The sequence below is a fragment of the Meriones unguiculatus genome, chromosome 20 (genome assembly GCF_030254825.1).
Source record: "Meriones unguiculatus strain TT.TT164.6M chromosome 20, Bangor_MerUng_6.1, whole genome shotgun sequence".
Lineage (NCBI taxonomy): Eukaryota > Metazoa > Chordata > Mammalia > Rodentia > Muridae > Meriones > Meriones unguiculatus.
In genome coordinates this window covers 60,733,075-60,756,600 of record NC_083367.1, presented here as the reverse complement: position 1 = coordinate 60,756,600, position 23,526 = coordinate 60,733,075, and the positions used below count along the sequence as shown (strand labels likewise).

At 37.1% G+C, this 23,526-nt stretch overlaps 1 protein-coding gene and 1 pseudogene across 1 annotated transcript in view; both read left to right on the top strand.

Moving 5' to 3' along the window:
* Pacrg (parkin coregulated) overlaps positions 1 to 23,526 on the top strand; it is a 439,800-nt gene that overhangs the window by 40,859 nt on the left and 375,415 nt on the right. Inside the window, exon 2 of the mRNA XM_060373539.1 lies at positions 23,327 to 23,461. Coding sequence (XP_060229522.1) covers positions 23,327 to 23,461 — 135 coding nt within the window. The remainder of the gene's footprint in view (positions 1 to 23,326; positions 23,462 to 23,526) is intronic.
* On the top strand, positions 21,164 to 21,871 carry LOC110557765 (large ribosomal subunit protein eL33-like; annotated as a pseudogene).

Here is a 23,526-nt window from a genome sequence, read left to right as displayed (position 1 = left end):
CAGCCTAAAGATCCCTGCCTGGTCTATTACTGGCAAAGTGAAACTAAATATCAGTATGAGTATAAACAGCTTAAGGAAAGCAAGTAGAGAGCCTAAAGCACACCTGATCTAGGTAATAAACATAAAGGCCTAAGTTTATCAGTTCATTAGGACAAATATTAAGAAGCATGCCTGGAGGTGGCCATGCAGAATCTTCAGGGAACGGTGTCTGAGTGCTTCACTGATGGGACTCCATGTGGCAGGACCTACAGAAACTCCTTTCCCACTTGGCAGGGACATGTGGTGACTTTTGGTGGCCTTTATGCAAATTCCAGGACAGCCAAGGCTACACAGAGAAACAACAAAAAAACCAAAAAAGTGAATGTTGGAAAAATGGCATCTGGAATTGATGTGTGCATATCAAGAAAGCTTGCTTGGTACAATGAGCACATCTCTCTCTACAATTAAAAAAGTATTATGACTGGACTTATACCCATAAATGGTTAATCTTTTCTCTCACCTTTCATAACTGTGTAACTGCATTTGCTACCAACTCATGCCCGCAACACATGCCTGGCTAGACATTTTTTTTAATTGGCTTGCTGAAATTGTGCTTTGTAATGTGAAAAATGAGTGGGGGGTGGTTGACCCACCCCGAGATAGGAAGAAAGGAAACTATTGTAGGCTTTTGTAATGATGAGGCCTTTGTAATGCTGATATTATGATTTCTTAAAAAAAAAAAAAGCAAACAAACAAACAGAAAAAAAGCAACACTGCTCAGGAGAGCAGGCTAGTGATTGTATGCATAAAGACAGCTCAAAGTATGGGGCCACTTGCTTGAACATCAACAGGTGGTCAGTGTTTTCATTCTCTCCCTGATGTCACACAGCTATTCCAGAACCTGCTGTAGTGCTAGTAGCTAGAAGATGGCTGCTGGAATGTAGTTTGTTTAGTAGCAGATTGTGGCATCTTACAGAAGTCTACGTGTGCCTAATGACATATGAGGTGGAGTCTCTTCATGTATCTTTACTTGTCACCTGTATCCTTGATCAGATGCCTCTTCAAATCTGTGACCATTTTTAATGTGTTTATTCACAACTGTATTTTGAGTTTTAATTGTAAACAGTGTCTCTAACTCCGTCTCATTGTCTCATTCTTTTGTTTGGGCATTGGACCCCTTCTGCAGCTATGACAGTGGGAATCCTAACCATTATAGCAGAAGGTGGAGTCTACCCTGAATTTTTAAGATCTTGAGATGAGGATTTTAAAAGAATGATTTCGCACTTTAAATGTTAAATATTTCTCATAATGTTTATAATGTATCAGTTATTTTCAGAAAATATAAAAAATGAGAAGTTGTCTTTTCTTCCATTTGATCATTGGGTAAGGGCACTGTTAACTGACTCAGAGAAACTTAGAGCAGTTTTCATAATAATGAATTTTGACTAAGCTTTGCTGTAATGGTTTCTGAAATATTTCCTCAAAGCCTGTTATTATTTTTATAATACTAGGCTATGTTGTCATGTTGAAATATATGTCTTATATTTTGTGCTTATAGCATAGCTGTATTGGCACATCAAATATCTGAATATGTCTATTGTTCATATAGAACTAAAAACTTATTTTGAAGAAAAACTCAAAACCATCATAAAAATCTGTAATTGTGTCAATATTCAGGCATGTTTTACCAAGAGCATATTTTTCTTTACAGGGCTGAAAAGAAATAATACTATGTCAAGTAATAGTTAGCTAAAGAATTAGTTTTCTTGTATGTGGGTATGTAAAAATTAAGAAAATTCATTTCATATGATATAAATATCATGAATTTTATTTTCTATTTTAATGTCTATATATATTATGTTATTAATTTACACTGCTCTAAGTTGTTTGGGTTTTCATAATAGAAAACAATTTCCTATAAATGTACATAATTTTTGCCTAAATAAACAGGACCAGATAACTGTGTCAATATCTTGGCATGGTTAAATTTAAATCACTTCAAGCATTCTTAAAAGTATCACACAGCATGCCAGGTGATAGTGGTGCATCCTTTTAATCACAGCAGTAGGGATATTGAGGCAAGTGGATCTCTGTGAGTTAGAGGCCACTCTGGTCTGCAGTTGTAGTTTCAGGACAGCCAGGGATACACAGAGAAACCCTGCCTCAAAAAACAAACACAAAAACAAAATTAAAAAAATAATAAAATAAAAACAAAAAATATCACAGCACTATAGAAAAGGCCTATTATAATTTATCATGATTTGAGTCGTAATCTATAAATATTGCTTTATATGTAACATTGCAAATAGATTTACCTGCACAAAGCAAGACTTAACCATTAAATGAATCTTTAGCTTGAATGTTTTTTTTTTCTTTTCCAGTACTTACATTAGATATGAAACTCCAACAGCAAGTGGGTCTTCAGCTGTATCCATAAAGAAAATGATTCTGCCTCATACAATCTTCTGAAAATAGTAACATGTAGCCAAAGGATATGGTTTTTTAGACACCATATGTTGGGGGAAAAGGACATGAAGAAATGTATCTAGATTTCTACACATTTGTAACTAGCAAGTGAAGGTTAAAATTTTGCATTTATAAACCTTTTTCAGAGATGCTCATGAGATAAAAGTTCTTGTATAGGTGCTTTCTCTGGTCAATTTTAAATCCCCTGATGGAGTGCTCTGTTATGAGGCAAGTCACATAGTTTCATCTTTTATCTTTTTTTTCACTATTCCATACCTAGTTAATTCTTTTAATCTGCCCTTGTAAATCAGTCTTTCTGGCTCATTAGTCACCTGCACTTCAGTTTCTAAATCTTCCTATATATGTATCCCTTTCTCCAACATCTTGAAAACCATATTTTCCCTGTGCACAGAATTTATTATATATTCTTAAGTAGACTGAAGATATGATTTGCTTTTTGCAATAGTGTGCTTTAATGGTAAAATGTCTGCAAGAGCAGACTTATCTAGATCTCTGTTGATCCCTCTGTGTATCAAAGGACAACTTAATTCCAGAATAGATCTGCATAAGTCTTTTAAATTACTTCACAATTCTAGACTGTTGAGTTACATTGAAGTAGATATCTCAAATAAAATGCCAAGAGGTATAACTTTGGAAAATGTTACTGTGCAAGGTGATTTTCAAAAAAAAAGAAGAAAGAATATTAAAGAAAAGGAAAGAAAGAAATAGACATATTTAAGATGTAACAAAATTTTTATTACTATAAATGATCATAAAATATTTACAACCATACATTTTCCATAGAATGTATCACAGCTATGTAAAATGGTGACTGCTTTCAGTTTTTCACTGGATGCTCACAATTTCCCAGAATTCAGTGTATGCTTGATAATGGGTAAACTCAATCACTAGTTTACTAATACTTAATGGGCAGCAAGAGGGTGAGTGGGCACTCACTTATGTTCTCACAGGTAGTGGAAAACAGCCTCAAAACACTGGCTGCAATGAATACATTTGTTCTTTATTCTCCCCACTCTGACTCCTAACTTAAGCAGTGTGCTTATATTTATAGCCTGCTTAGTCAGTTTTAAAAATGTAAACTCCGGGAGATTGGGTATCTTATTTATCTTGTTCATGCCTAAGTACCTGCAACCTAGAACAATAAATGCTCCGTAAAGTAGATGAAGTGAAATCCACAGGTTTCTCTCTCCAGTCAAACTAGTGTGTTCTTTGCCCCTGTGTGTATTATATGAAACACAGTATCTCTGTAGTTAAAAGCTAACTACTTAGTATTTACACTACAAAGCAGGTGGAGAGTCCAGGGTAGTTACAGTTGTAGACAAAAGAAGTCATGAAAAGTTCTAGAAGGAATGAATTCTGGGGATACCTGGGGTTAGTCAGCCATATGCCAAACCACACTATCCATTTCTGTGGGCAGAAGGGCATCCTCTGCTGTTCCCGAAGCTGTTAGGTGTGTGGAGAGGGTGACAGAAGCCTATCACAGGTCTCTGAGGTATTACTTCTGTTTTTCAGTGACTATAGAAGCAAGAGCAGTAGTTGTACATGAGGATAAAAGACAGGCCTGAGGAGAGAATGAAAGGTATGAAATAGTGATCTGTGTGTGGTGGATTGAATGGAGATGGAAGCAGAGTGAAATTGGTGGGTTTGCTCCAGCTGTGTGGCCATTTGCTCAGTTGACAGAGAATTTGATTTAGGTAGTGTTAAGGTTTTAAAAAGTATATGAAAGCAAGAAATAGTTCAGGGAAGTTCTGAGGGAGTGCCGGGGGTGTCGGGGTGGGGGTAGGGAGTAAGTCTACCAAATAAGGATGACTTTAAACTGAATAATGTAGAAAGTGTAAAGAGGACCAGGAAGTAAAGATGGAGTTTGCTGGAGTTTTAGGGATTCTGTAGTGAAGGTTTTAGGGTGACAGTTTTAGAGAAAGACACAGGAACTGGAATTACGGACTAGCTGCATTTTCTTACAAGTAAGTAACTGGGTGGCTTAGGCACATGTTCGGATCGTTAAGGATAACAAGACAAGAACACGAAAGGACAAATGGTAGCCCAGCTGTCTCCCAGATACTGAGATCTTGTGGAATAGTCTAAAATCTACAAGGAATGTTGAGGCAAACTCTCCATCGGAGATAGTGTTGTCAAATGGCTTTTGGAAAGAAAACAACCAATACTGCAGGGGAAACAGCATCATTGGAAGGATGTCAGGTTTCTGTGACAAGAAGGTGAAAAAAGATGTCAAGTGGGCTTGGGATACGCAGGCGACAAATAGGTGAAGTTCTAGGATGCCAGGCTGGGAGTGGTAGAAGCATGCTGCAAGAATTTGAGGTAGGAGGCTGAGATGGGTTCAAGAATCAGTACCAAGCAGGAACCAGAATGTGAAATGAGAAGTAGCCTGTATCCGTGCCTGGTTAAGACCTACAGAAATGGTAAGCTTAGGATTGCCAGTGCCAGGTCTGATAGTGCTGTCTGGCTGTGGTACAGAGGGACAGGGCTGCATCCATTCTTTCATTGGTCTCACAGGAAAGGACATGAGGACTGCTCTGACTGGCTTGCTGAGATAGTAGTGACATGGCTTGTCAGTTATGTTTGTATACATATCTTCGGAGGGTGTGGTGTGCCTTCCTTGCTTTAATTTTCAGCTCTTTTGATGAACAGTCATTGACATTGATAAATCCATCAATCCTCTCGTTATTGATGGTGTGTACTGTTATTTTGCTTAAGAAATCCTTTTCTATCCAAAAATTATAAAGAATTTTCTGAATTGGTGTTGATTTGGGGTTTTGTTGAAGCCTTTTAATATAGTGTTATAGTATCATATTTTATGTATAGTGTTAATAGTAACAATTTTATTTTTGCATGAGTATGTAATCCACCCAGTACTATGTCTTTAATGGTATAGTTTATTCTTATTACTAATATGACTTCTATCATATGATCAAATTACTTAATGTATTTATTCAACAAACACTTACTGAAAACCTATTCTGCACTGGCTGCTACTAATTTAACAAGGAATGTGACTGTTAATGATCCTTATGTAGTCTGCCCTTTACTTCAAATAGAAAGGTAATTACTGAAGTTCTGACAAATATTAAAAGAGATGAATGCTGTGTAAAAAGGAGAAAGAACAACATTCAGGAACTGGAGAGATGGCTCAGAGGTTAAGAGCACATATTGCTGCCACAGAGGACCTGAGTCTGGTTCCCAGCACCAAGGTTGGATGGTGACTTCAGCTGTAACCTCAGCTCCAGGAGATCCGATAACTCTAGCTTCTACAGGTACCTGCACTTGCACACACACACACACACACACACACACACACACACACACACACACACAATTAAAAAATAATAAGAGTTGATCAAGTCGGTCTGGGATCCAAAGTGAGGAAACAATTTTGTTAAGGGTACAGTTAGATGGCTCTTTGTAGGAAAGGAGATTTGATGGGATATTTCAAAGAAGTTAAGGCCATTGGTCAGACAGCCATCCTGAACAGCCTGGGTGATGGGTCTGCTGAAGCACAGACCTTGAGGTAAAGTATGCCTGCAGTGCCCCAGGAGACCCAGTGTGGGTGCTGTAGAGTGGCTCTGATGAAAGTCAGAGCTATCAGAGGGCACACAGACAGAGAACATGTGTTAAGCATTATGTGAAGCCCTCTCCACAGAGTCTTTGTGAAAATAACCAGCACATTTTCTTTTCTTTTCTTTATTCTTTTCTTTTCTTTTATCTTCATGGCACCACCCAGTTCTAGGCAGTAATGTCATTTTTCTTACCTTGATGCAGGTCAGTCAGTACAGTCACATCAGCTAGGTGATGACCTTTGCCAGACAGCGATGATAAATATAGCACAGCATGTCCATTTCCCACTCTCTCATCTGTCTCCCAGCTATGTTTCTATGGTTTGTGTTTGATGTTTGTCATTCGCATTCCGCGCTGTCATCATCAAGCCAGTTGTGACTCATGTGCTTATGTGAATGCTCAACCTCCCCAGTCTTTGTCTGACCATCTCGACTTTATCTGCTAGTAGTTCCCTCTAGTGCAGTGGTTCTCAACATTTCTAACGTTGCAACCCTTTGAATACAGTTCCTCAGGTTGTGGGGATCCCCAACCATAAAGTTATTTCATTGCCACTTCATAACTGTAATGTTGCTATTGTTACAAATTGTAATGTAAATATCTGTGTTTTCTGATGGTCTTTTGCCACTCCTGTGAAAGTGTTGTTGGACACCCCGCCCACAAGGAGTCATGATCACAGGTTGAGGACTGCTGCTGCAGCGGGTCACAGCAACCATTTTCTTTGGATTTTCAGTTTTCTAAAACTATTCCTCCTTAGATTGATTCCAGAAGAGAAAATTTTCCGAAAATGGCACTTTGCTACTCACGTCTTTTGAGTTTGACAGGGTTTTACCCATTGTCCTGCATGAAACCAGTGAGCAGAGGTGTATGGAGCAATCTTTCAAGTGGCTTGATGTTTTTAATTACTCATACAAAGAATACTGGTTTTTTTTTTTTTTCATTGTAATAACTTCACTAATGTATGTCTTGGGGAGCATTTTTGTTCTTATTTTTCTTGAAATACAGGAAAATGTATTAGTTATTTGCAGTAAACAGTTGTTGTATTAAAACAAAAACGGGCTAGGTGTCTTTTTAGATGTCTGGCTGTTCTCATTCTTTGGGGCTTCAATTATGACAAAATGGAGAACCTTGGCCAAACCTTGTTCCTCTTCTACATTGCTCATTTCCCTTATTCCTGTCATGTCTGTCCTGTTTGTACTCTTGTTCTCCTTCCCCCTTTTCTTCTACTTTTAAAAAAGATTCATTTATTAATGTATTTTATGTATATGAGTGCTCTGTCTTCATGCATGCCAGAAGAGAACATCAGTTTTCATCATAGATGGTTGTGAGCCACCATGTGGCTGCTGGGAATTGAAAGTAGGTCCTGTGGAAGAGCAGCCAGTGCCTTAACTGCTGAGCCAACTCTCCAGCCCCTCTCACACCTTTTTAAAACCTTTATTTTTATTTTTCTTGAAACACGGTTTTTCTGTGTAGCCTTGGCTGTCCTGAAACTCTCTCTCTAGACCAGGCTGGCCTAGAACTCGCAGAGATCTGCCTGCCTCTGCTTCCTGAATGCCAAGATTAAAGGAATGTGCCAGCACCACCAGGCTCTCTTCCACTTTTAATATTTAGGTTTTTATTAATGCTTGCTTTCAGAGTCCTGACAGCTCCAGTTCTATCTTTCATTGCACCACCATCTTTTTCTCTGTCATAAAGCTCAAATTTCTACTTTCTTGGTCATCTTTCATAGACATGTTTCCTTTGCTGTGTATTTTAAATTCTTGGCAAGGAGCCCAGTTTAGCCTGGCAGTTTTCAGCAGAGCTGCTCTTCTGTGCTTCTTCTTCTTCTTCTTCTTCTTCTTCTTTTTTTTTTTTTCTTTTTTAGTATCTTTGTCTTGATGCTGTGCCAGGTCCTGTTTTAATGCTTGTGTTGGACAGCTGTCTTCTCTGAGACCCTTATTCTCAGGAGTTTCCTGGATCTTGTTACAGGCTTCTCGATCTAAATCTTCCTCTCTCTCTGCTTTTGGAAAAAGTGATGATTAAAAACAATACTGGTTTATATGTTTATCTTGGGGACTTCCCCTTTTATTTCTCTGAACCCCAACTAGATATGAAAAACCTCTCTGTGAGAACTGTTTACATCCATACTTAGAAGAAAGAAACAAATTTTGTTCTTTACAGTCTCCTCAAATCTCCTGTTAGCAATAAATGAAGTTTTTGTTTTATTTTTGTTTTTATTTATCTCACTGTATTTGTCTGAATTCCAGGATAAAAAGAAATAAAGGGGAAAGGTCTATGCCAGGAATCATGCTAACTTGATATTTAGTACATGTTATTAGTAGAACAGGAACTAAAGAAGGATAGCACACATTTTCTCATTACCTCTTGTATTTCTAACATCAAGATGCATTGTCTATGGTTATTCATATATCACCGTATTCATGAAAAGAGCATACAGCAAAATATTTCAAAAAAGAGATGTGCATGGAAACTCCTCACTAACTCAGGCAATGTGTGTGTGTTCCTATTACAAATGTATGCAATGCTTGTATAAAATTCAAATCATACAACCATATGCATGTACTTAAAATAGATTATGGCTGGGCAAAGAAGAATATCTTTGACTGCAATAGAGTCCACTGATAAAGCTCCCATTTGATAACCTGTGTCAGTTCAGATGAGGGAAAAGGTGGCTAGGTCATGTTTGTCCTCAGCGGGGTGAGCAGGAGTTAACTTTCCATGTGAATACTTGGGATTTATTTTGGCCATAAGCAACCAATTTTTACAAGTAAAAACAAAATGTGTGTTTTCTAAGAAACAATTTTTTTTTTCAATGCAGTTTATTCAGGAACCTTGAACAATCATCTGACCCTGGGGAAAGCCAGCCCACAGCTTAAATAGCCTCTGGGTAGCCAACCCCAGCATGCCACGTGGGCAATGCAGATAGGTCCACATACACGGAAGCAAGCCAGATCCTCAGCCTTAGCCAAATGTGGAGTTGTTTGTGACAGAGAGCACTCACCATCGGGAAGGTGGAAGGCGGAAACCAGCTCCATCTTTAAGGCGCAGCATTACGCAGCTCTCTACAGTTCCCCCTTTTTGTTTTAGACGCATCAGGCAAAAGTAGAGGTCTGATTTCTGATATTAGAAATAAATTGGGACTTTGTACTGATGTTCATTTAGGTGTCATCCACCCAAAGAGCATCAGACCTGTCCGATACCTTTTTCTCAGAGGCGGGACCTGGGGCATCAACCCGCATGCAATCAGACATGCTCTTCTCTGGGTCCAAAGCGGCTGACCCTGAGTGCAGCGCTTAGCCTCGCATCCCGAACGTAACATTTTATTTTTAAAAATAATAATCCACTTAACATGTGACTAGACAATGATATATTCTCCATAAAGGAAATGACATGCTTTTTAGGTACATCTTCATGTCTTTTGACTTTTTAATATGTCTCTGAGTGTTGAATGGACCACAGAGGGAAGCACAAAGCCAGTAAAGTTTAAGCCTACTGTCTATTATGGTGTCTGTCATTTCCATCAGAGTGACTGTGCTTTGTGGGTTAAGTTTGTTTTGCATATTTTCATCTGATTTTTGAAGATTTTTTTAACTTATAATTAAGGTATTTAATATCTCTGCAAATTGTGTGAAACTTGAAAGTACTTTATTTTACAGTGGTTAGAAAGTGGAACGTTTTTGCCAGTATAAATGCTTTATTGCAGACAGTTCTAAAAATCGACTTTTATCAGGCAGCTGGTTCTTTCTGGAAAATATTGGCTTGCATCATTAGACAAGGATTCTCAATTTTCCTATTAAAATACTCAGATGCACACATTGCAAATGATACTAGTTTCTTTACATACACAGATCCCACATGTTACTCTAATTATTCAGTAAGAAGGAACAGCTATGAGACACAGGGGCCCATGTTTGGGTAGGAAAACACTTTCCACACTCTTCATCATTAACGGTGCTACGAGAATAGAATATAGTTTAAAATATAAACTCCTACCCATTTGTGTTCTCTTTTCACATTTAGCTCACTCATTTCTCTGGCCTCAGTGTTAGGTGTGACAGTGCATTAGCCAAGCTGCCTAAATCACTCAGGCATTTTATCAGTTCTACAAGACAGATGCTAAGTAAACAGCCTAAATGAAGTCTCTGGTGACTCTTTGGAGGCAAGTTGATAGCAAGAGCCACGTTTGGGGCCTTAATATGGGACCTTTTCTATATATAACTGCAGGGGTGGGGTAGCTTCTAAGTAAACTCTGTGAGTCTTGACCTGCCAAGATTTCTTTTTTGTCATTTGATTATTGATTCTCATTATGTTAGGAAAGGCTGTCAGTCATTGCTTTTTCTCCCACAATGGAACACCATGGGCTATTAAAGTAAACCCCAAAATACTATAAATGGCATTGATGCCTGGTATAATCATTGATGTTAGGACAAATTTAAACAATAGAAAGACAGCATGCTGAATAAAATCTTAGCAGCAAATGTCTTACTGTTTAGTCACAATTTTTAATGCCATGATCATAACGGAGCTGCAACCATTGAGTCTTTTTATATCACATAGAAGAGGGCTATTGCAGAAATAATCTGTAAATTAAGTAGACCCAATGAAAACAGCATCTATGAAAAGAAAATCATTCTTAGCCTTGAAACATCAGCAGAGATGTTATTTCCATGGCCCTTTGGATCTCAGTTTATCAAAAGTAACACAAAAGAGTTCATGCATACTTAGAAGTTGTTTTACTCCTGAGAGCATTTGAATTCTAGCCAGCATGGAGGAAGTTTCAACTCAGATCCTGTCTTACACTGAGAAGACTTGAGAAACACTTGAGACATTCTTCCTAAAATAGATTTTACATACAGTCACAAGTCATAAGCCTTGTCATTATTAGAGACAAAAAGACAAGACAAACATATTATTCCCACTATAGATAAAATTTTAGATAATATAATATATCCAGAATCTGTAACAGAAATAAGAATGTGGCAAGTAACACATACTATCAAACTCTGCTTGCTAAAGAAGCAACTGCTTGTACTGAGAGACACTGTCCTTTCATCAGGAAACATTATTTCACCTTTACTAAAATTTATCTGTAATTTTCAGTGGCTCCAAATAGAAATTGGAGCCACTGTTTCTCAGCTTATCCATAAGAAAAACTGTAACATAAAATATTTGTTTTAACATAACCATTATATAACAGTGCTTGTCTTTTTTATTACATATACACAAAATTGGCTCTAGTTTTTATTCGTACTAGTCATATCAAATAGCCTCTCTGAGCACTTTTAGCAAAATGAAATTATTTTTAAATATCACAGAAAACTTAGATTTTTAGTGAAACTTTTCTATTTGTACAAATGACTTTACAAGGCACAGATGTGTGTTCTTTAATGGATATGTCACACAGAGAGAAAATACATTGACTTATCAGTATCAAAATTTTGGTTATAAAGTTGTATGAGCAAAAAGTAATTACTTAAATATAAGAAATATATAGACAATTCAGATGAATCACTTGTGAGCTAATTGATACTAGCTATAAAATATATGACTAGACAAAGCTAGGGTATAATTTCTTGAATAATTATTTTTTGTTGATGTTATATAAAATTCAGGCTTACAGAAAACCATATTTCTACTTGGAGCCACTGAAAATTACAGATAAATTTTAGTAAAGGTGAAATAATGTTTCCTGATGAAAGGACAGTGTCTCTCAGTACAAGCAGTTGCTTCTTTAGCAAGCAGAGTTTGATAGTATGTGTTACTTGCCACATTCTTATTTCTGTTACAGATTCTGGATATATTATATTATCTAAAATTTTATCTGTAGTGGGAATAATATGTTTGTCTTGTCTTTTTGTCTCTAATAATGACAAGGCTTATGACTTGTGACTGTATGTAAAATCTATTTTAGGAAGAATGTCTCAATTCTATTCTGTGTGTGTGTGAGAGAGAGAGTGAGTGTTTGTGTGTGCACACAATTTCCCTGTGCCATATCTATTGAGACAGGCTCTCTTGCTGAACCCAGTGCTCTTGGAATGGCTAGCTAAGCTAGCTAGAGAGGTCTGATCTTACCCATATGTTCCTACTCGCTGTGGGTGTGGAGGAGGATCTGAACTCAAGTCTTCATATTTATATATCAGGTAGTTTACCAATTGAGCCATCTCCCTTTTGCCTCTATTTTTAAGATTATTTAAATTTGTGTCATCATAGGCCTCTGAGTAAATTCAGATTTATGACCCATAGATTTTCTGAGACAAGATTTTGTTATGTAACCTAGGCTAGCTTCAAACTTGTGCTAGTCCTCGTGGTTCAGCCTCCTGAGTGTGGAGACTGCATGAACTTTTAAACACAGAAAACATCAATGTTGCACAAGGACTTTGGTCATTTTCAATAAACTAATTAGTTACATATACATCTTTTATTCTTAAGCACACCTAGTGTCTAGGGGCATTCAGCAATTTATTAATTCAGTGTTATTCACTTACTTTACTCCTGCTAACTGATTTCTAATTACTTCATACCTGGATAATAATATTTTTTGCCATTGCATAATGTGGGTTGGTTCCTATAAAACATGTCTGGTTTAGGTTCATATTTCTATTCTTCCCTTAATGGGCTAAGGTCTGTTTTCCACCCTATCCCATCACCATTGTTTCTCCATTTAGATGCCGTGTACATTAGTCTTGACAAATACCTGAGAGAAATAATTTGAAAAGCAGGATTTATTTTAGTTGGCTGTGTCAGACGTTTCCATGGCTCTGGGGCAGAGGTAAGGCTGAGTCACAAAGGTACTGGGCAGTGTGAGAGCTGCTCACTTCCCTGGAGCCAGGAAGCTGATGAATAGAAGGGCGAGCACCAGTTGTGAACCTTCCAAGGCACACCCCAGTCACCCACTCCATCTGCTCTGTGCTTAACTCCCACACTCTTACCCCCCACCCAATCATATTATAATCCATCCGTGGATAACCATTGATTAGGTCGGTCCTCGTGATCTACTTACTTCTGGAAGTCCCAGCAGCTGGCCTTCACCAGTCTTATCTATAGCTCTCAGAATAGTCACATTGACCATCTAGCGTAACCCATGACAGATGGGTGCCTCAGTCCACTTCTTAAACTACCTCCCTGTATCATTGAAGTACAGCAGAAGCTCTTTTTCTGATTCTTACAATGTTATTCCTTTTTTTTTTCTACCACTCTGAGTATTATCCTAGTCTCTGATAAAAATATCTTGTTGTTGAACAGTCAGGGACCATCTTAGATTCTTGACTTTTTTTTCTGTATATCCTCTCCTTTAAGGGAAAGGTTGATTTCCAGAGATTGAATCCTCCTCCTTATCACAGGCAAGACTGTCTCCTTGCATGATAGGTAGCTTTAGCTGTTCATCCAATAACCCCTGGGGGAAGAAGAATCTTTCTGATCTTACTCTAGGGCAGGAAGGCGACGTACTAGAGAAGGTAGGCTGTATACTGAATTCCAAGGGTAATGCTAATTACTCAGTTATTCAGGAGAAAGGGAAGATGAGAGAACAGGGGGGAGTACAGAGAAAATTAGCTGCAGGCCAATGGAACTGTGAGATCCTGAAAACCAAGAAGCAAAGCATCCTGGCTTTATCTGGTGGCGACTTGTGCTGCCATGCTTGTGAGCGGCTAACAGCAGAGATCACAACCCTCTCCCAAGGGTCTGTGCAACATATCAATAAGAAATCATTTATGGATCATAAGCACATGAGATATAATTTAATTAGTTTATTTGAATATTCATTGTGTAGCACACAAAGAAATGACCTAGAGAAGGCAAAGCCAGAAGCAACAAGAGCAAATAAAAGGCAGAGGGAATCTCCTATAAAATCTCAAAGCCTTTAGATGCTGAATAAGTGAGAAGCAAAGATGATAAGAAAACAATTTTGATCAACTGTCCAGTGTTTAATGTCTTTTCAAACGAAGAGCTTGTGCAAATTGATAACAGTGTGGAAAAGAACAGAATACACATCTGCAGGTATGTGTATTTGAACTTACACTAAAATGAAAACCTGCACCACTTCATTTGTTAATCACAGTATGTCAGTTGAGCAATAGAGTGATCCACTCTCCTGTTTAATCAGTGGATAATTATTTCAGTAATCATAAAGTACATAAACTTCCTATTTCACATAGAGGCACTTATCCTAAGAGAATAATAGAAAATAGAGAAAACATATGCCAGAAGTACTTAACAGTAGGTTACAATGGTCAAAATAGAATTGCTAATAGTTGGTAGAATTTGCTTAGGCATTGAAACTGAAATTTTACTATCAATACCAAAAACATTGCACATTGCACAGAAAAGAAACTCGCACAAAGTAGAAAGGTCACTGAAAGCGTAAAGGTATGACATTACAGTATGTATGTTTCTGAAAACTTTAGAAGGGGAAGTTTCAAATTACTAACTGATACTAGAATTATAACTGATTAGCAAATTTTCCTCCAACTATTCTGAAATCTGTTATTTACACGACTTACACAAGTAAGATTATTTGCAACCTTTCTATTGAAACCTAAGCCTTAGTTCTGCCTCTAGGTCTCAGTCAACCATTATCCTCAAATCCCACGTAATCCCACAAACCTCACACTTGTTCAGTGATTCTTTGTATTTTGCCTAAATCTGCATCTAGCACAGTAACTGAGGGCATGTCTTTAAACACGAGGACTTGCTGCCTGATATTTGGTGAACAAAAACAATCACAGGGAACAAACTGGGCAGCCACTGAATTGCAGCAGTTCTGAATCAGAATTCAGGATGCTGGCTGCACACGTTGCAGACTGGGTCACACTCCAGCAGGAACTCAAAAGCACTGCAGAGATGTCCCCCCACTGTATGACAACTATGCTGTAATGTATAACAATTCTAGGCTGCAGCTTATGCAACTGGGAATTATGATCTTTGCCATCTACTGGTCTTGGTGCTTTAGTGAGTTAGCTAAATGGACTAATTTGAATTACCCACTGTCAACTTTCCATTTGGAATAAAAGTCCTTTCTTTTTATAGCTCTGGTTTATGCTTCAGAATAAAAATAATAAAAAGGAAAATTTTAAATTTTATGACGGAGAGTTGGAGAGAGCCTTAAATTCCTTCCTACTTATTATTATTACTTTTGTGGCCCTATGACAGACACAGTGATCTAAGTCCTAAATCCATTACAGAACATTCAATAAATGCAGGCATATAAAGTACTCTGTCATCTGAAGTCATTTCAAACTGCATTCAATATCTTGCTTCCCAAGTGCATTAGCTTTTATTAAAAGCATTCTGCTGTGACATCCACTCTTCCTAATTGGTTTACGGATTGTCCCCACCATTCAGGCAATCTTAATTGCATTTTCCCACAAAGCTAGTTTGATTTATGGGTCCTTGTTTGCTTTATATTATTTATAATAAATCAGAGTAAAAATCTTAAGACATGAAATAAAATTTACAACATTTCCTCTTCCGCAAATATGAACTTACCTAGGAATCCTTAGCAGTATTTTTATGTGTTTTGGAAGTTGTTTAGTCAAGTGTTCATCTTCTGTGTGATCTCCGATAATGATACCTGCATTCTCCTCCTAGAGCTACTGTATCTCACCTGGAATGCATAGGCTTAAAGAATTACTTGGGATGTGATGCATGTAGGTTATAGAAGATGCAATAGAGCACAAACACACACAGATTCTGTTTGAAACAAAAAAAGTATTATCTAAGGTAATAGTGAGAAGGTTCAACTACTAAACTAGGAGATCTAATTAATAATATCCTCTTTGTTTTTACAAACTGCAATTTTGAGATAAAAAGAGTTATTGTGAAATAGATTCATAGCAGAGATAAAAACTTAAAAATGTTTTTAAAAGCTAAAATGAACAACAGTAAAATAAAGAGAAGATAACATACTCAAGAGAAAAAAAAATCCCCTATTGTTGAGTGATTGCATTTTAACATAGGTTACTTTATAAAATCCTCTTCAAACATAGAATTTCCATGGATCTTCAGTCATAGAGGCACTCCTGTAGGGAGTACATGGAAATTTATGGGAAGAAAGAGCTAAGTTGTCTATATCAATTTATAAAAAGCCTTCTAGGCTTCCTTAGAGAGAAATGTGTTCATTTCTTCAAATACTTGGACAGTTAGATTTGAGTTCAGAATAAAAAAAGATACAGTATGTATAGAAGAAGAGACGAAAAGGAAATGGTTTTAAAAAGAAATATAAAGCAAAGAGAGAAGGATTATTGCAAATAAATTTTAAGCCACATAAATGAAGATAGGCTTACTGTATAAACAGTTGACTTCCAGAAACAGAAAAACTTAAAAAATAATAGTTAGCAAGTTATAACCTTGGTTATAGCCAAGGTTTTAAGAGGAGACACGCATTTCAGTTCAGTCGAGGTAGTGAGATTACCCCAGACCTCTAATTTCAGCAGTGATATGGCAGTGAGCCTGTACTCAACTTGTATCCCACTTAATAGGAATGAGATACTTGCCCTCTTTTCTACTGGAGTGTCATCAGAGGACACCCAGTGGAGAGGCAGACATCATACTACTGTCCACTGAGAGTGAGGCCAGCCCACAATATATGGTGCTGGGAATGGAGGACCACTCACACTCCCAAATCAAGAAGCTATCATGGTACTTCATGGGTGCTGAAACCCACTCTCTTTCTTAGCATCAATGATAAATTCTTTCCTTTAATCCAAGCACAGATGAATACTTCTATCCCAGTTTGTAAATACTGAACTCTATTCCACATCCCTGCAGAGATATTTAAAAAGAAGGTTTAAAGTGAACTCTCTCCATGTTGGTGTTATAGCCCCATAGTAGAGTACTTGTCTAGCCGCTATGTCATTTCATGTATGCAAACATCTGTTTGCTACAGATAGGGCTCTGACAGCAGAACAAAGAAACAATTGTACCTATGTCTAGTTTAGTAAATCAGTGAGTTCAGTAGAGCTACATATGGGGGGACTCAAAGGGAGCTGCATCAAAGACAAGCCCACCCCCACATGGATGACAACTCCCAAAAGCTGCATCCCCTGGCAACAGTTAACAGATTATATCAGTGGAACTTCCGGAGAGGGACATCCTGAGTTCTTCTACATTTTTGAATTCTTATAAATTTCTTACAAGTTTCATGAATCTGTCTCTGCTCACTCCAGTACTAGTGTCCTGGAGGTTGGGGTGCAAACAGGGAAAAGAAATAGATGAGGAAAAGCTTCTTAAAATTTCATAATATAGAATTTCTAAAAGCTCATATCACACCCAAACTCAGCAAGACCTCAAGGAGAATGAAAATATATAATCAACAAATACCAGCATTAAACCAACAGAAAAGTTAGATGTGTGCTGAAAAAGAAATTGATATTCCCCACCCATTTCTAAAAATGCTTTGATGAGATGAAAAGAGTAGAAAAATAAAAAGCCCCAGAAAATAAAGAATCAAGTGAAAGTTTTAGGATGAAAAGAAATGGTAAATGTCATTAATAAACAAAAAAAAAAAAAAACCTTTGGGTTCAGTAGCAGAGTAGAATCATCCAACCTGAGCAACAGTGTTAGAAAACTTGAAAAATGATAAAACTGTAAAGTCTGATGTCTTCAGAATATAAAAGAAGGAAGAAAAAGAAGCTGGGTCTGAAAGGCATCTAAACCCAAGAAGAAAGAAAAAGAAGCCAGGTCTGAAAGCCAGGTCTGAAACCCCCCAGATTTAGCAAGTGAGCAACAATCTACAGATTCATAGAGTTGGAAAAATTTTAACAGAAAATGTATACGAAGGTATATCGTAAAGTTCTGAACACTCAAGACAAAGGAGGATCAGCAGGCACTTAGAAAACAGCCAGGCATTTTGAACAGCAAGCTTGTCTCCAGCAGCCACAGAGGCAGCGTGGAAGCAGTGCTTATCTTTCAAGGTCTAAAAGAAGGAGCTGTGAGCTGCAGATGCTATAACCAGCTGATATATTGTTTCTGAATGAAGAAACCAGGTCATTCTCAGATGACTGAAAATAAGAGAATGTGTTCTTAGCATTTCCATCCTGAAAGAATGTCTAAGAGAGTTCTCACATCAGAAAGGAAGCACTAAAGAAAGAACTTAGGGATATCTCAGAGGGAGGGTATGATGTAGTTTAAATACTAAGACTGAGAGAAAGTGAAGGTTGTCTGGAGCAAAATAAGCCATACCTGAGAGCCTGGGTGCAGACTTTTCTTCTAAGAGAGTTGTCTCCAACTACTCTTCTTGACATTTGACAATTATGTTTGGCAGTTGAAGAAGAAATTATAAAAGTCTCTGATTATATTATGAATAGCCAGTAAAGGAACATGTAGAGATGTAAGATTTCTACTTCTCATAAGAACCGGTAACAATACTAAAAATTAAGTTATGTTATTCACGTATAATGTAATCCTCAGAACAATGAATACAAAAAGCTTTAGAGTGATACACAGTCAAAAATTGATACATCAAAATGTAAATAAATACACTCAAATAATTCACAGGAAGGAAAAATATAGAATTTTTAAAAGAACAAAGGGAAAACAAAACAAATTAAAAAGACTTAATTCTTAACATAGAAGTACATTGAATGTAAGTGATCTAAATATACCAAGTAAATGGCATAAACTGATAAAGTGAATTGTATAACATCACCCAATGTTATGTTACCTAAAAATATTTTCAAATATAACAAAAATCATGTCGAAAGTTTAAGGAAGTAGATAATGGAAACATGAAATAAATGCCAATTAAAAGAGAACTTTAACTTCTTTTAGAGAAGCTGTGCTCTAATATATAATGTACTTTTTCCAGAGCACCTGTCTTTCTCCTAATTTTGGTGCTTACAAATCTATGTTCTAATAGCTTTAGTATCCCAAAACATTGATAAGAAAAAGAAAAAAATATGGAAGGGCTGTAATAATATTAAGTAAGGTAAATTTCAAAGAACAATTAGCAGAGACAGAGAAGATTGTTGCATGATGAAACAGAAGTCAGTCTAGGAACAATCCATAATAAAAATGGTCATTTTACCAATAAGTCATAAAATTTTTAGTGTGGCTGTACCTACCAAAATAGAGTATTGCCGAATATGTGAAATAAACATTTATAGATATGTGGAGAATTAGGCAAATCCACAATTTTAGTTGGAGGTGTTCCTCTCTCAGCAACTAATAACATAAGTACAGAGAAAGACAACTTTATAAGAAAATAGGACCAAACTGGTTGTTTTGTTATCTTGATGCAAACCTACACGTGTCTGGGGAGAAGGGATCTCAATGGAAGGATTGCCTTCATAAACTTGTCTGTATGCAAAATTATAGGGCCTTTTCTTAATTGGCATGGCAAGGTTCAGCCCACTGTGGGAGTGTTACCCCTGGGCAAGTAGTCCTGGGTTATATAGAAGCAGGCTGAGCAAGACATGGAAATAATCCAGTAAGCAGCATTCCTCTATGCCTTCTACTTCAGTTCCTGCCTGCAAGGTTCCTGCCTTTAATTCCCACCCTCACTTCCCTTGGTGATGTCAGGAATAAACCTTTTGTGCCCAACTTGACTTCCGTCATAATGTTTATTACAGCTACAGAAATCTTGCTTGGACAGGGCCTAAGCAAACTATCCAGAACTCCCTAAACAGTAGCAGTAGAATGCGTATGCTCTGCGAATGGCTACAGAATGTTTGCCATATTAACCCATGTTCTGGACCATAAAGCAAACCTCAGCAAACCAAAATGCCTATAGTAATCCAAATACACCCAGATAATCCACAGAAATCCGGGAGATTTTTCAAAACTACTGGACTATGTGAAAATGATACGCTGCCTAACAGCCTAGATGGGCTATCGACTAGAGTGCATGACAGTAGTACATGCATACTTGAAAAAGAGGAAAAATCTCCAATCATTTAAGCATCCATTAAAAAAAAGTAGAAAGATAATTGCAAGTCAAGTTTTTTTTTTAAAGAAAGGAAATAAATACAAATGAAAGTGAAAACACAAACTATAGAGCAAATATTGAGGAAAGAATAAGTCTCCATAGACAGTAAACATCTAAGCAAGACTGACGAAGGAAGAGACATGAATTGCCAAGTATCAGAAATGAATAATGGATGTCATTACATATCCTGCAGACATGAGAAACATGCTAACAGATCATTTTGACAGTCTAAATGAAATAAGAAAATCCCTCAAAAATATGAACTACCATACGATAGGAAAGATGATTTGAATATCTGTGTAACTTAAGAAAATAAAATTTATATTTCCCAATTTTCACACCTCCATTATCAAAGATGACAAAAGAAAAATCACATAAGCATATTAATTGATGTAAAAAATTTTCACATTTGGCAAAAATTGTCATTTATCCATGACTTAAAAACCTTAGGAGAAACAAAGAGGGGAGAGAGGTAGGGAGACGGGAGACTCTCTGCTTGATACTGACCACTTATAAAACTGTACAGCTTTGTTATGCTAGCCCCCAGAAAAGACATATTTAATTGTGAATGTTTAACATACTGGAGTACATCCATGGCACAGAATATGTTCTAGTATTAGAAAGTATTGAACTATCTTGAAAAACACAATGTATGTGAATCTCTAGAAATTATAAGGGTAGAGTGAATCCCAAGGGGTTATATACCATATGATTCTTGGAATAGCCAAATTCTTGAAATGATGAGGAGACAATTGCTGCCGAGGGGTAAAGAATTGGGACTGGCATTGATTCAGAAGGGTGTGGCTATCTAAGGGAAACAGGGAGCCTGTGATCGTCTATCTCAGTGACAGTAGCCTAATTGTGATATGGTCTCATAACTTTTCAACATATCACCACAGGGAAACTGGATAAAGAATGCATGGAGTTCATGGAATATTTCCTTCAATTGCATAGGGATCTACAGTTATCTCAAGAAAAAGTAAAAAAGTAAATAAGGGAGTATGCTGCCCAGTCATCTAAAGACTCTAAAAAAAAAAAACAAAAACAAAACACAGTATGTACATCCATACACTCATAAAATTCACGTGCATCACAGATCTATCATATTCAGTAAATATTTGTTTGTGCTTTCACAACACCTTACTTTGGCCAAGTTTTCTGTTTTTAGATTTTATTCTATCACTTTTCTGCTGGTGTCAAAATGGTGCCATTGGTACACAATGATCTTTTTTAAAGTAATTTCTTGGCTAAAAAAGAAAGAACGCCCTTTCTACCATCTTGGCGCCCATGGAGGCCTGCTGGGAACAGGACTTCTGAGCAGCAAACATGCCTGGAAGGCTGTGGTGCGAGGCCATGGTTGCTGGCTGCAAGCGAGATTTCCGGAACCAAAGAGCGCACATGGCTCTTCTTACAACTGAAGATGTTTATGTCCGAGATGAAACTGAGTTCTTCTTAGGCAAGAGGTGTGCTTATGAGTGTAAAGCAGAAAAACAATTCAGTGACCCCTGGAGGCAAACCAAACAAAACCAGAGAAATCTGGGGCAAAAAATCTCAGGCCCATGGAAACAGTGGCATGCATGGTTTGTGCCAAATTTCGAAGCAACCTTCCTGCGAAGGCCATTGGACACAGAATCCATGTGATGCTTCCCGGATTTAAACTAATGAAAAGTAGATAAATTAAAAAGGAAAAAAAAGAAAAGAAAAGAAAAGAAAAAAAAGTTAGTCCTCAATCAATTCACCAAATTATGACACAAAATTTAGCATGTGATGAGGAGCAAAAGTCCAGCGTCTCAGCTCGGGATCCCGGCTATGCAGTGCCATGGTAACAGCGAGATAGAACACAGTCTCCTCTGTGTCCAGCTCATGACTCAGAAATCTGTGCAGCGTAGCTGTCGAATGCACATGGTCGTTTTTCATGTGAGTAAATTTGTCTGAAAGTGGTGGTGAATAATTCTGAATAAGCACAAATTTGAAAACTTAGAGAAGAAAGGTTGGTTTTCTCAGGTGGTTCCCACATCAGTCACTCGTGGCAGTGCGTGCCAGGACTCAGGGCTCTGAAACCCTGCATCCTGAACTCTAACAAGGGCCAGTTTGCAGTTGCCAGCTTCGTTTCGGCATTCTGTTATGTTCCTGTTAATATTCCAAACACTACCTTTTGTATATACACTAGAGACAATATATTCATCCTATGTTTTGTTTGTATGTACTTTATGACATTGTTGCATATGTTGATATATTTATTAAAATTCAAGTTTTAACAAAATAATTATAAATTAATATAGCAAATCAAATTAAGCTAAATTATTTGCCGATTTGTTCATGTTAAACTAATATTTGAAATGACTGGTAGTTACCTTTTCATAATTAGTAAGAAGGTTGAACGCGTTCTGCTTGTCTGTGCTATAATAACTCAGTAGACTGCAGTTCATGATAGGTTATTTATCATCCAGTTTTAAAGCTTGGTGGATTAGTTCAGATGTAGATAGTAAGGACCTAACACATAGCACTCAGCCTAAATAATTCTGCAGAAAACATTTCTTTTAATGAAGAATGCAGTTTGGGGAGAGAGAATGTCTCACATAATTTAAGATTGTTTCCTGGTGAACTCAGATGACCAAATGCATCCTATGTGCGTACATAATAGGTCTCCTTTCTTCTGTATAACCTGCCTATTTTACCATTCACCTTATATTAGACTCTGTAGTTTTGTTGTTAATATTTATAATAACATGGGCCATCATTTTAAATAGACACACATATTACATATATATTAATAAAGAAAAATTTAAAAAAAATATTTAAAATTCATTATTTCATCATCCTTTGACAACATACATCAGACTTGATTTATAATTTATAAGTTATAAAAATTTATAATTATTAGAAACTATAAAATAAGCCATACATAGTGGTGCACACCTTTAATCCCAGCACTCAGGGGGTAGAGGAAGGCAGATCGCTGTGAGTTCTAGGACAGCATGGTCTACAAAGTGAGTCCAGCTAAGGATACACAGGAAAACACTGTCTCGAAAGAGGAAAAAAGAAAAGAAAAGAAAAGAAAGAATGAGAAAGAAAGAATGAAAGAAATTATAAAATAAAAATTATTAACATTTTTAACACTTTGAAATCTATTGAATGTTCCGTAAATATATGGTTTCTCTTCCTCACACAAAGACATTAAAGTAAGCTTTTATAGTCTTCTAAAGCAGCTTCAAACACTCTAGCCCCTGAATATGTTTATGTTAACCTGAGATTTCTGTTGTCCCTGGTTAAGCAGTTTAGACTATTTCAAGCATATCTTCTGCAAAGGATTTATTTTATGTTAAGCCTGTTTCTAAGAGTTAAAGGGCATTTTTTTTTTCCTTCAAGGTGCGGGGCCCTCCAGCTGCAGGGGCATTTAAAGAAAGGCCAACCAAGCCTACCGCTTTCCGAAAATTTTATGAGCGAGGAGACTTCCCAATCGCCCTTGAGCACGACTCGAAAGGAAACAAAATTGCCTGGAAGGTAAGTCTGGGCACAGCTGTGACAGCCAGCTGCGCTTGCAGGAGTGACACCCTAATGCCAAACAA